At 44.4% G+C, this 14385-nt stretch overlaps 2 protein-coding genes across 3 annotated transcripts; one reads left to right on the top strand and one right to left on the bottom strand.

Moving 5' to 3' along the window:
- Positions 1 to 1977: 1977 nt before the first annotated feature.
- LOC306974814 (uncharacterized protein) lies at positions 1978 to 6042 on the top strand. Of its 2 annotated transcripts, none has more exons than XM_079572206.1 (7): positions 1978 to 2120; positions 3743 to 3806; positions 3897 to 4067; positions 4142 to 4203; positions 4275 to 4358; positions 4816 to 4908; positions 5612 to 6042. In XM_079572206.1, the coding sequence occupies exons 1-7, from the start codon at positions 2118 to 2120 to the stop codon at positions 5660 to 5662; spliced, it is 528 nt and encodes a 175-aa protein (XP_079428332.1). In that variant the 5' UTR covers positions 1978 to 2117; the 3' UTR covers positions 5663 to 6042. The 2 variants fall into 2 exon arrangements, with proteins under 2 accessions (XP_079428332.1, XP_079428333.1); XM_079572207.1 differs by having other exon boundaries at positions 4278 to 4358.
- A 1879-nt stretch (positions 6043 to 7921) lies between these two features.
- Positions 7922 to 14057, bottom strand: rd3 (retinal degeneration 3, GUCY2D regulator). The gene is made up of 3 exons (XM_079572347.1): positions 13920 to 14057; positions 10401 to 10697; positions 7922 to 8292 (listed from the first exon to the last, which is right to left on the bottom strand). Exons 2-3 carry the CDS (start codon positions 10691 to 10693, stop codon positions 7950 to 7952), a joined length of 636 nt encoding a protein of 211 aa, XP_079428473.1. The 5' UTR covers positions 10694 to 10697; positions 13920 to 14057; the 3' UTR covers positions 7922 to 7949.
- Positions 14058 to 14385: the final 328 nt, after the last annotated feature.

Consider the following 14385-nt stretch of genomic DNA (forward strand, 5'->3'; position numbering starts at 1 on the left):
ACACTTTAACATCGAAGTATTTTCGAAATTCCATTGGCATTGATAGTCGAAGTTCCTCGCGACCTGGCCACAGAATGGTTGGTTTTAATTTGATGTACATCACATGAACTGTATCAATAAATACTTGTGACACACATTTTTTGGAAATTTGAAACCTATACGCTAACTCTTGAAGACAAAGATTGAGTCTCAATTTCATAAGCACAACCATCATTTTTTCAAACTTTGTTAGTGAGCTGTTCATTTTACTCTGTATACTGGGTTCCAGGAAATGGTAAACAGTCATCAAGGTGTCATAGTCCAGTCCAGTGTAGTGTTTTGCTTTGTCGTCATCAAGTGTCTCTGGTGATAACACAGTTTCCTTTATTTTTTCTTGCAACTCCATATTTTCACTTGTTAGTCTTTGCGATTCCATCCTCATCATATCTAAAAGTTCATCTGTCGCCGTGTGGTCCTGTTCTTCATGTACATGTGTACTTTCACTTTCAGTTTGGTTTTCATCTGTGTTATTATCAGTATCAGTAAAGGGGATACTGTCCTTTTGCAAATCTAGAAGTGCCTCTGCAGCCTTGAATCTTTTCACTTTCTCCGGTCTTGCTTTGCTACGCTGATACCTCCTCTTTGAAGACCGCGGATCTGGAAGGGGACAGCTTTTAGGTAGCCCTGGTCCCATTTTCTGAGATGGAGCCCAGTCTGGGTTTTTGTAGTCATAAAGATCTGCTTTCTGTCCTGTAATATATCAAAAATATTACACAAATAAACACATATAATATTTCATCTTTAAATATTTCATAGATGTATGTGCCATATAAAATGTATTGTATGAATGATATGGTTATTTTTCAGAGCATATACGGCTTCACTAATCCTGATGTATTTCATATACTTGCCACATCTACAACTAACACACAATAGGCACATTTTATTATAATGTACATGAGAGAGTGAATGTTTACAGTTTAACTTTGAATGTTCTTTTTAGTGTGGAGGGAGGAGGGGTGCTGGGATTCATTATTAGGCCAATTTATTACTGTGATAAAATATAGAACGTATATAGTCGTTTTCATTCAATTACGTTTACGTACGGTGTGACAGATCAACTTAGGCATCGGATTAATGTAGGGAAAACAAAGTGGAAGTGCAGCAGTCTAAAGTAAAGTGATTTTTGTACCGACAAGGAGGCATCAGATCAACGGCTAGGCTAACACAATCATCGTCATGTGCATGCTAATCATGAAAATAAAACCACTTAGAATGAAAGGAACTCCGCTGTTAATCAATTTACCTGTGATGAAATGATCGGAGCAGACTTTATAGTGTCTTTTGTTCGGGTCAGGATTGAAGCCCTCTCTGTTGATTCTGGCCAGCCATAGTTTTCGTCTCTCATAAGACAGCCTTTCCGTCTCTGTTCCTTGGTGAAAAATGACTTTTGGAAGATCAAAATACTGTCTCTTCGTCGTGTGGGGATACGCACGGTTTTTGCAGCCCCACAGCACACAGGTGTGACCCATTGCTTCAGGATATTAGCATGAACTGTACCACAGACGCTCGACCTGCTTGACACACAAGATGGCGCCGCGTGGAGTTGTGGGAGAGATGTGACGTCATCGGAAATCTATTTATAAAAGCCAATGAGCAGAACCCAATGGCAGAACCCCGCCTCTATGGCCATTCTTGCTTACGGACACGTCATTTCACTGTCAGGCTATGAGCTAGTTTTTCAGTTGCTGTACTATCTGCCAGGGCTCATTTTCGGGGACACAGCTCTAACATTAGCCAATGAGGAAGGGGATGTAGCCGTTTACATCCGGTGGGTGGCGGTAGTGCACGAGTGAGTTTGCATCCACCGTTAAAAAACCAAAGAAGAAGAAGAAGAAGATGTAGCCGTTTACAAACCAAACGCCCCTTTTAGCTGCTGGTCTATGGTGTGGACAGCAGGGGGCGCCGTAGCTAAAGCCTCACTCACCGCGTTGCATTCTGGGATACAACATGTCCGCCGCTGCTGTTGTTGTTAGCCTGTTAGCTCCGACTAAAATATCCATTCAGCACATATAACTGCACTTTTTCACTTTGATCACGGAGGTTTCTCTGGCCGACTGTGCGCTGTGACCTTCGTGATGGTGAGTGAGATGCCAGTTCTGGTTTCTGTGTCCAAAAAGGAAACATTAGCTCGTAGCATTAGCCACATTCACCCCATATCCATCCGCTTCAGTCAGTGGACCTGAGCTGCAAGAACATTCAGATCTGGGTGTATGAACGCTTTTATGTCACACATGCACTGACCTGACCGTTAACTCAGCAGTTATATACGCGGACAGGGCTTTAGCTTTATGGTTCTCTCAGAAATGTACAAGTTGCTTGATGCAAATATAATCCAGTAGTAATTTGAATGGTCGCAATGGTTTCAGTTCATTTGGGAGTAAGACAATCTTTGCAAACCACAAAATCTTATGTTCTGGGCCTGATTATGTTTCAAACCTGCTCCTTAGCAATAAGTGAAACCTGCACAGACGCTGTTTTCATTTCCCCTTATTTTCACCAGGAAACCTCACTGAGATTAAAAGTCTCTTTTTTTATTTGACCTTTATTTAGTCCTTTTTTGTTTTGTTTTTACCTTTATTTAGTCCTGGTCCCAGAGGGGAACCTATTGTACATATTGTTAATGTTCGAGGAAACCTGTGCAGACACGGGGAGAACATGCAAACTCCACACAGAGGCCCTGTCCAGGAGGGAATCAAACCCTGGACTTCTTGCTGTGAGGCACAAGTGCTAACCACTGTGCAGAGTGTCCTGGCCTGGAGGCTGCACAAATACAGATGACATCAACACAAACATTCAGAGCTCAGAATGAAGTAACAGAAACGTTACACTGCGAGTTTAGTTAGACAAACTTAGTTTTATTATTCATAGACTGTAAATTAAGAATGGAATCATTCTGGTATTCTTGAAGCTGTGAGGAAAGTTCCTCCTTTTCCATTCACACTGTTTGCCTCTGTAAGTCATTATTGAACACAGGGTTATCATTTTGATTTAGTGTTTGTTTTCACACTCGCAGTGTTTGTTTCCTTTTGCTATTTTAGCTTTATTCTAAATAATGGAGCTGGCTCCAAAAAACAGCCAAACTGCCTCATGAACAGGGTTCAGTCAGCCCACTGAACGCACCCTCACTCAGTCAGTATGACTCTATGGTGACTTATTTGTCACATTGGAGGACTGCCGACGTCATGTTGGATCATCACTATGGGACATGAGGGATGTAACAACACGTCACATGACTTACACTCCATATGGAAGACAAGTCCATATTGACTCCATTTGTTTGTTATAATTTGGATGATTATGGCTTACAGTCCATTTTTAAAATCTTATATTTTTAACTTGGGTTTTTTGGGGGAGAAATAGACCTCAACTAGTCAAAGAAGCACCAATGCCATTTTTTTCTTCAGCTGATTTGAAGACTTTTATTTGAGTGATACTCGCCGATACTGGCTCTGGTGAACCTCAGGTCCTGTGCTGTGCGGTACCAGTCTACTTTATGGAAACATTGGTATAGCTGTTTTTTATAATCTTACATGTATTTTTTTATGTGGGTCTTGTCTTTGGGTGTTTGTATGTTTGTATGTATATGTCATTTTATACTATGGACCTAGAGTCTGAATAAAGAATGATGATGATGACTGAAAGCCGATCCGATTTCTTCAGGTCATTGTGTGTTGACGTGTACTCTCTCTCTCTCCTGTAGTCCACGCCTGAGAGGAGAGTGTCCAGCTCCAGCTCCCGGACTGAAGAGAGGAGCCGCTCCAGAAGTAAGCATGACCGTCCCACAGTCCTCTTATCCCTGTGTCTGTGTTTGCAGTGATGTATGAGAAGACTGTGATGTGTGCTGTGAATTTCAGACCGGCAGAAGCTGAAGCGCAGACGCAGTCGCAGCAGGTCGTCCTCTTCATCCGGTAGCTCCATCTCCTCCTCCTCCTCGTCCTCGTCCTCTTCCTCCTCTTCGCCCTGCTCATCCTCAGCGTCAGAGTCGTGCAGCCGCAGCAGCAGCTCCAGCAGCTCCAGCAGTCCCGGTCAGTGCTGCATTTTCACTATATTCAAGCGCACTATGTCCACATCATAACTTAAGGTCCATCTTCTTCCTCAGAGTCACGAAGTAAATCCAAAAAGGTGGTCAAGAAAAGAAAGAAAGACAAACAGCATAAAAAGGTAAAGTCGCTCCCGTGTAAGATTCACACCAAAGCCGAGCGTCCATAACCCTGAGGTGTGTTCTCCTGCAGAAGTCTAAGAAAGAGAAGAAACACAAAAGGAAAAAGGATAAGAAATCGAAAGATGAGGACGAGGGGCCTGTCCAGATCTCCAAGGTAGGTCCAAGTGTTTCTCCGCTTTTCAACTGTGATTTGAGCTTTGGAAAGTGCTCCACTAAGTGGTCAATATGACGATAGAAACCCCATCGATACCTGTCCTTTGGGTTCTATTCTATTGGTCTGAATGAGAACCAGGATTGCACCCATCACTGTACCTCTTAACCTCTTAACTCTCGCCTTAACCGAGCGCATTTTTTCAAGTTCAGCATTACCCAAATGTTTGTCACTTTTCTGTTACTCTTTTGTTGCTTTTTTGTTGCTCTTCTGTGACTTTTATTGTCACTTTGTTTTGTTTTTGCCACATTTTTGTCGCTCTTTTGACACTTCTTTCAAGAAACCTTTAGATTTGGGTTAAGCCAAATTGAAGAAAATGTGCTCGGTTCAGATGGGGGTTAAGAGGTTTATGTTTGACATCTCTGCACTTTGCTTTGATTGAGTTAATTGTCTCTTTCAGTATCTGAAAGACAGAACTAAAGGGAGCAAGTACAGCATGATCTCAGGGAAAAAGATCAAGATGAAGGTGAAGAAGTCCAAAAAGGACAAACAGGTGAGTTCTCTTTTGGTGTCACGGACCCCTTGGCCTGAGACTGCAGCCAATCCATTTAGAAAATGATCCACTAAAGTCAGATTTTGTTGTGTATTGTGTTCAAAATAAAGCAACAAGTATTTGACCTTCTAGTGACCCAGCGGCTGATTTCGGGTTTCTGTTGTTGTTTTTTTGCTGATAGAGCTGTCTCCATGGTTACGCACATCTCCTGCTGAAATAGCAACCGCTGTTTTTCTCCTGATTAGAATAATATATCTATTATTCATCTATAAGATAAGATATTTTTATACTTAAAATAACACTTATTTGATAATTAATGTGAGAAAAGACTTGGTAAAGAATCTCCAGAGTAAAAGTGATATTTCTGTGAATCAGCTAAATCCCATTATAGTGAATAGGACTAAAGCTCCACCTGGAACTGGAGTGATGTATTTATCGCTTAACAAACATATTGATCCTGGAGCTTCATAGACGCCACTGTGATGGAAAGTAAAGGCGCCATGCTGACCACTCATACAGCCGCTGGGTCACTGAGAGGTCAAATACACATGACACACCTTTTTAAGTTTCACATCTTTTACTGAATAATATAATGAAAAATAACTTCTTTTTGTTTTATAATAATGGAAATATGGTTCAGATTCGCCTTATTTTTAGGTCTAAAATTATTCCACTGTTCATCTGACGCACTGTGTGTTTTCAGAGGGACAAAAACCGCGCTGAGCTGCTGGAGTTCCTCAACTCCACTCTGTGACCTCCATGACCTCCATGACCTCTGACCTCTGTGAGAGGGAGCCCTGAGAGCAAAAGAGCAAGAGGAGAAGAAGACTCTGAGCCCAGTGCAGTTTGTTCGAAACCAGTGAGCTGATAACGGCTTGAAAACAAGCAGAAGAGAGTTTATGAAAACCCCCTTAAACTAAGCTCATGTAAGCTCAAAGAGCTGCTCCTTTATTTGCATTAAGGACTTCTTATTTGTGAACTTCCAGCTTCCTTTGTGTTCCCAAATGGAGCTGAACTGCCCTGCCCATTTCCAGGTTTTAGAAATACGTTTCTCCTTCATTTTTGTCATGGGGAACAGCTGAAATAAGTATCACTCAGAGTTTAAAGGCATGACAAAGGCTAATCAGCGATATGCTAGCTTTTTTTTTTTTCCTATCATGTAAAATGTCCGCTCTGAACTGATTTACCGCTGTCAGGCCTTTTGAAATCCTCATGATTAAAATGGGAATTGTACTTCCTGAACGTAGAGGTGGGCGGGACTGTCAAGTTTTATTGGCGCCTACTCCATTATATCAGGACATTGCACAAGCTGCCTGTCCACCTGTGATAGTTGAAGGAGGAGAGTCTGACTGGCCACGTTTCCTTCTGCTCCTGAGACTGTTCCTGATGAAAGCCAAGGCTCATCGTTTTGTGTCATTTTGCTGCCATCATGTGGTCAGTTCCAGCCCCCTTTAGTGAGTGGACTGTAGGAATATTTCATACTTTTGTACCATACGAATGAAATCTTTGTACATTTGTTTGTGTAAATATAACTGTACAAATGAGTGTGATGTGTGTTCAATAAAAAACAACACTGAAGTACATTTGTTGGTTTTATTCAAGTTTATAAAGTCTTTAGTCAAAGGTAACAGAAGACGATGAAAAGTAAACGTATACTTTATTTGATGCAGAGGGCGTGTGCACGGGTGAAAGGCTGACTCGTAATGCTAAAAACTGTAAACACACTGCAGCTGAGTAGAAGAACATCGCTGTGAAAATCAAACGTTTGTTCATCTATTTTATACGTTTTATGTTGTAGACTTTCGCTTATAATTTTGGAACCATAAGAGACAGAGACTTACCCTTTTTTGTTTTGAAATCTGTCCTTCAAATGAACTCTTATATGAAGTACCTACACAGCGCACACACACATGAATACACAGCGCCCACTGCTGTCTGACAGTACTGACACATTTAGAAGCATCATACACAGGATTATAATTAGATTATAATTAGAAAATACACCTCCAGGCAGTGCTTAATTTGATCCCCCGTTTGGGGGAACGCATTCCCCCAATTTTCCATGTTTCAGGGTAAAGGATCTGTGTGTTTAAGTGTTAAAGAGGATCCGGCAAAGATTTGATCTGATTATAATGGTGTTTAATGAGAGTGTTCCGGCAAATGTTTTGGCCTGTTCCCTGAATCCATCTCATCAGACCAAAAGTGTTCCTGAAACTACAAATATACAAATTAAGCCCTGCCTCCAGGTCTGTAGTGCCACATTTTGTGATAACATTACTAAATATTATTACTAATAAACAATCAGGTAAATGTTTGCTGGTGTTTGGATCACGTTTGTGACGCGTGTAGAACCCAGCGCACTTTTATACCAGCACCAGAGCCGTCAGTATTCACCTTATTCCGGAGGCTCGCGTGGGCGCCGCCATGAATTGTGCCCGCCCCTTTTCTCCTATCTGTTAACATGGGGCTGGAGAAGTCCACATAAAATCAGTTACTACACGAAAAACAAAGCCGTTTTTCTGCCGCGCAGAGAAACGGTGCAGAGTTGACATGTTGGTGCAAGTGCACATTGGCCATTTTACACAAATCAAGCAAAAGTGGGTGGGGTGGAATAAGGTGAATATTCTCTTTAGCCGGGGACATGGACAGGGTTAAACTCACTGTGGGAAAAATAAAGTTTATGTCCTTAAAAAGGATGTAGTCTAAATGGTGAATGAAGTACGTGAGGCTGTCGCGCGATGCAAGGCCGACGAGGATCGCAGTTGTGTGCTTGTAAGATGACGGCCTTGTCCCCGGGCCAACGCTGATGTTGCGCCAGGTGGAAAATAAAGCCGTTTGTTTCTGTTTCACAGACAAGAAATATTGTGCACCAATGTAAAACCAAGTATTGTGAAAGCAAAATTTAATGGAACCCAGTCCTAATTAGGAGTGCATTTGAGATTTCCAGCTTGTGACAGAGTAAGATGTGACCTAAAATGTTGCACAGTGTCGCTTTAAAGAGCTGTTTTGTCCCATTTGTGAAGTGTCCCCTGTAGGTCTCCTCAGTCCACTCTGCTGCTGCTGTGCTTAAAGTCAGGCACGCTCCAGACCCTCTGGCCCCGCTCCACGTCCGCGGACACAGTCTTCAGGTCGTTCAGCCCCGCCCCCTCCTGGTCTCCCACTGCAGAGGTGAGCCCCAGGGTGCTGGTGCTGAAGGGGTTAATGCGGAGGCGGGACCTAAAGTTGACCAAGGAGAGGGAGCGTTTGTGGCTGCTCCACTGTTGGGCGAGTCGCTGGGCCTCCTGCTCCTCTCGGACCTGCTCCAGGGTCCGCAGGAGCACGGAGCGGAACAGGCCCGACACCTCCTTCGCCTCGGGTTCCTCGGCCTGCACCGCCTCCCGCAACCTGAACACCGCAAACAGTTAGACACACTACCACCTCCTACAACCTGAACACCACCGACACTGTTAGACACGCTACTACCTCCCGTAACCTGAACACCACAGACACTGTTAGACACGCTACTACCTCCCGTAACCTGAACACCACAGACACTGTTAGACACACTACCACCTCCCGCAACCTGAACACCACAGACACTGTTAGACACACTACCACCTCCTACAACCTGAACACCACCGACACTGTTAGACACGCTACTACCTCCCGTAACCTGAACACCACAGACACTGTTAGACACACTACCACCTCCTACAACCTGAACACCACAGACACTGTTAGACACACTACCGCCTCCTACAACCTGAACACCACCGACACTGTTAGACACACTACCACCTCCTACAACCTGAACACCACAGACACTGTTAGACACACTACCACCTCCTACAACCTGAACACCACAGACACTGTTAGACACACTACCACCTCCTACAACCTGAACACCACAGGCACTGTTAGACACGCTACCACCTCCCGCAACCTGAACACCACAGACACTGTTAGACACGCTACTACCTCCCACAACCTGAACACCACAGACACTGCTAGACACACTACCACCTCCCGCAACCTGAACACCACAGACACTGCTAGACACACTACCACCTCCCGCAACCTGAACACCACAGACACTGTTAGACACGCTACTACCTCCCACAACCTGAACACCACAGACACTGTTAGACACACTACCACCTCCTACAACCTGAACACCACAGACACTGTTAGACACACTACCACCTCCTACAACCTGAACACCACAGACACTGTTAGACACACTACCACCTCCTACAACCTGAACACCACAGGCACTGTTAGACACGCTACCACCTCCCGCAACCTGAACACCACAGACACTGTTAGACACGCTACTACCTCCCACAACCTGAACACCACAGACACTGCTAGACACACTACCACCTCCCGCAACCTGAACACCACAGACACTGTTAGACACACTACTACCTCCCACAACCTGAACACCACAGACACTGTTAGACACGCTACTACCTCCCACAACCTGAACACCACAGACACTGCTAGACACACTACCACCTCCCGCAACCTGAACACCACAGACACTGTTAGACACGCTACTACCTCCCAAAACCTGAACACCACAGACACTGTTAGACACACTACCACCTCCTACAACCTGAACACCACAGACACTGCTAGACACGCTACCACCTCCTACAACCTGAACACCACAGACACTGTTAGACACACTACCACCTCCTACAACCTGAACACCACAGACACTGTTAGACACGCTACCACCTCCCGCAACCTGAACACCACAGACACTGCTAGACACACTACCACCTCCTACAACCTGAACACCACAGACACTGTTAGACACGCTACTACGTCCCACAACCTGAACACCACAGACACTGCTAGACACACTACCACCTCCCGCAACCTGAACACCACAGACACTGTTAGACACGCTACCACCTCCCGCAACCTGAACACAACAAACTGTTAGACACACTACCGCCTCCTACAACCTGAACATCACAGGCACTGTTAGACACGCTACCACCTCTTACAACCTGAACACCACAGACACTGTTAGACACGCTACTACCTCCTACAACCTGAACACCACAGACACTGTTAGACACACTACCACCTCCCGCAACCTGAACACAACAAACTGTTAGACACACAACCACCTCCTACAACTGAACACCACAGACACTGTTAGACACGCTACCACCTCCTACAACCTGAACACCACAGACACTGTTAGACACACTACCACCTCTTACAACCTGAACACCACAGACACTGTTAGACACACTACTACCTCCCGCAACCTGAACACCACAAACTGTTAGACACACTACTACCTCCTACAACCTGCATTTTGGACCACTTCATTTTGTGCCTGGGCAAAGTCCTAGCAATAGTAAATCAGGCCCTACATGTACAGGATTACTGAAATAAAACTCCATTCCAGGTCCTTTTTTGATATAACATTATAATATATATATATATATATAATATATATATATATATATATGTGTCTGAGAGCTGCATACCTCAGGATGACCAGGCCGCAGTAGGAAGGTGGCACCTGGCAGCACAGCTCCTCCAGCCCCAGCCTCTCCCCGGTGCTCAGGCTGTAGGTGCTCCTCGGGGTGTTCCTGAGCCAGCTGTAGTCCACGCCAGAGCTCAGGCGCTGATATTCTCTCTCCCGCTCGCGATGCGCCCGCTCGGCCTCCTTACACAGCCAGTCCAGCTCCAGCATCAGAGTATCGCACACCACCTCCTCAGGGGCCCGCTCAGAGCTCCTGTGAGGCCCCTCGCCCCCCCACGACAGCCACCACCACATGGCCCTGGGGACAGACAGCAACACTCACATGTAAACTGTGAAACACTCGGAAATGAAAACAATAAATCATCCATTCCCTTTGGTGAATATAAAACTAGCCAAAAGGCTTCAAATTGACCACTGCATTTTCACTTGCTGTTCTCCCTGTCACAGATCAAAAATGTTACTTTTGCATTATATAAGGCCAAAGGTCTGAACAAAGCGTAGGAGCGTTCAGGACAGATCTGTAGATAAATGCAGTCCTCCCACACTCTGACATGGAGAGGAGCTGCTGTCTCAAGGCCAGAGATGACGCACACAGCTGTATTCAGGAGCTGGAACACAGCCATCCTTTCTAAAGCCACACTGCAGAACATTCCAAGTTACTAACACCAAAGCTGCTGTTGATGAGGAGACACTGGCTTTTGCTAGGAATAAAGCATTTGGAAGTCATATGCACTTGATGAGTAAGATATAAGATATGAGTAAAAAAAATAAACACACATTAATGGCAACATAATCTGAATAATGAATGGAGCCAGGTCTAAACGTGTGGGTTTATTTTGTGACGTTAGGTTTTTTGAGAGGAGTTTTGGGTATCTTATCTCCCCTTTGAATGTTGTTAAAATGGATAAATAAATTGTTTATGGATTAATAACAACCTCATCTCAAAAGGTTTTAGAAGGTTAAATTCTTCTGCAAAACCTTTTCTAATATTGTTGAGACTGGAGCTACTTGAAGTCGGGATGTTGACGCCACAACGTAAAAAAAAATGCAAACGGCTAGAATGTCATAATTACTTATTAAAGAAAGTCCAGAGTAAATGTGATATTTCTGTGATCAGATGTTTAAAAAGAGCCTGTACTCGGCTCTACAGCAGGTTACATCCCATTATAGAGCGATGACGTCATCACTGTCCGGGTCCAATGGAACTTTAGTCCTGTTCTCTAGAATGGGATTGTGGGATAAACAGTCAGTTTATCACATGGTCCAGCGGCCCTGACATTCAGCTCACCCTTAACCCCACGTTAATGAACCATGTAGCTCCTCGTGCATACATTTACATATATTAACATACACCTGCACCTCCGCTTTGTCCTCGGCTCCCACACATCATCTCTGAGAGTCTTTGTCTGCAGAGTGACGCCTGCTCTCAGCCCTCAGGTTTCCTAATCATCCTCCTTTGGTCCTTCGTCATCAGTCGGAGCAAATCAACTGATTGGAGAGCAGGGCTGCAATCGAAAAATCATCCTCACACTGAGAGTGGATCGTACCAATGTGGAACAATTCAAACTCGAAAAATCATTTGAAGGTACCATCTACCAGATGTTTTTTCTTCAAATCTGAACACAATTCAGATTTTAATTGTTTTACTGACCAGATTCCTGGTCAGATTGGAATTGTGGGTCAAAAAGTGCAGAACTGATTAAGACGACCAGTGGTCCTAATGTGTATAGAAATAAGCCCAGAATCCTGAAGTATTGTTGGTCTTCTCTCTTTCTGCCTTGGTACAGATCTTAACTATTGTTCATGAAATATATTTGTATACATTTCTTTCATATTCTTCCTGGTTACTCCTGGTTAGCTGAGTATTGCTTTGTTTCCATTGTTTGGCTAAAACTTAGATTTGCGTAGCCCTGGTGAGGTCAGGAGGGAGAAGCTGGTCAACAATACAAATGTTATTATGTTAGGACTGTTAGAGAATTAACAATGGTGTTCGAGAGGATAGATGAAGAATAGGCAGCAGTCTTACAGGACATGTTTATTTACCATCGGTGCGGGACCCGGAGACATGAACTCGAGACATTGCGCTAGTCCTACCATTCAAGTCTGTCTATGTTTCCACAGAAAAGGGATAAATACCCTCTCAGAGCATCATACTGATACAAGCAAAACATTCAGTGGCTGAGAGTCTGAGCACCACAGTCAAGGCTACGACAGAGACAGTACGACTGTACAGCCTGACCCAGTATGAAAAATAGTGATTTAATGTTATCCTCTAACAAGGACCTTTCCTTAATATCAGAGAATTACTGGCCCTGGAGCTCAGCTGTCCCACTTCAGGACAATCTACTCATTTTAGTCACAGTGACGTCCTGATCAATCTGAGAGGTGACGAGGAGACAGTCTAAAACTGCCGCAGGCGTCGGGCTGAAATACAACAACACGTTGAAAAAATTGGGAGGCTGGAGTGCTACTTGGATGTAAAGAGTTGTATAAACTTGGTCTTTTGGGTGCTCTTCAGTGCAGGGATCCGTTTCAGCAAAAAATCAAACAAACTGAGGCACTCCAAAAGTAGAAATATTAAAATGCCTTTATTTAAACATCGCTAGATTAGGTAAATTTGCCAATACAACAACACGTGTTTATTTTCTAAATCTTTGTGAAAGAACAGCTGCATCAAAAAGTAGGATTGATTTTATTTTGTGGGATCTTTGTATTTCTTAATCCAGCTGAATGAAAGTAAAGGCAGCAGAAACATACGCAGTGTAAAAACAGTGTGTCCCTGATTCACAGCCTCAGGAGCATGAGACGGTTTGCCTTTAACTCACTGCTCCACAAGGAAGAAAACACATTACTGTTATAGTCAGCGTGTGCTGTGTAGCCAGGCCCTGGGGCTCAGCAAAGGTTCGAGCTGAGGAGGACTTTTGTTTAACACATGGTACATACGCCGTGAGCGAGCTTTGTAAATGTGGCCCAGACCTTTGGAATACTGTGGGTTATGGCCTGCTCCAGTTTAAAGTGAGGGCACCTGTTTACAAAAGTCTACATCCTCATTCTAGTGCACTTTTGTCACTGTTTACAGACGTGGCATAGGCCGTTGTTTAAAGGGGTTTTCACGTCTTGTACCGCCGGCTCTGTTCTGCAGTGAGACCAAATTATAAAACCATAATGAAATGTGATCATGTCACTCACGATCAACACGGCTGCATCATTTGATAAAAGAAAGATGTAATTCCTTCTACAATGTGGCCTGCATAAACATTTGGACTGAAGCGTCTGTGTGACTGACGTGTTTCTAATCTGTGCTAATCTGCAGCACACTGACCTCAGTTGATCAGTCCAGCATACACTCCTGGATCAAATAGTAAAATGTGGAGTGAGTTTTATTGATGACGATTAGCTAATCCTATTGTGAGAACAAAATGAAGCTCTCTGTTGATTCACGACTAAAATACTTTGCCTAAATGTCTACTTTGAGCAGATTAGATCGAAGACAGGAGGAGCAGACAAATCCTTTTCTCACCTCTCTTTGTTGGTCCGGACAAACTTGAATCAGTCGGCGCCACACGCCTCACGCCCATCCACTACGGACCCTGTTCTCCAAAGCACTGCCCCGCTGCGTCTCCTGTGTCTCTTGTGTCTCCTGTGTTTCCTGTGTCTCCTCCCGTGTGTCCTCCTTTCGTTATTTCCCTATAAGTTCCCCTCCGTTGTGGAACAAGTGTCTCCTCCGAAGTGTCCCAGGTGTCTCCTGCGCTGTCGTAGAAGTGTCTCCTCTTCTGTTGTCGTAGTGATGTCTCCTCCAAAGTGTCCCAGGCGTGTCCTCCAAAGTGTCCAAATCGTGTCCTGAGAAGTGTCCCAGGTGTCACCTCCGAAGTGTCCCAGGCACGTTCTCCGAAGTGTCCCAGGTGTCTCCTCCGAAGTGTCCCAGGCACGTCCTCCGAAGTGTCCCAGGTGTCTCCTCCGAAATGTCCTAGGCGTCTCCTCTGAAG

The sequence above is a fragment of the Gobius niger genome (genome assembly GCF_951799975.1).
Source record: "Gobius niger genome assembly, chromosome: 15".
Taxonomy (NCBI): Eukaryota; Metazoa; Chordata; class Actinopteri; order Gobiiformes; family Gobiidae; genus Gobius; species Gobius niger.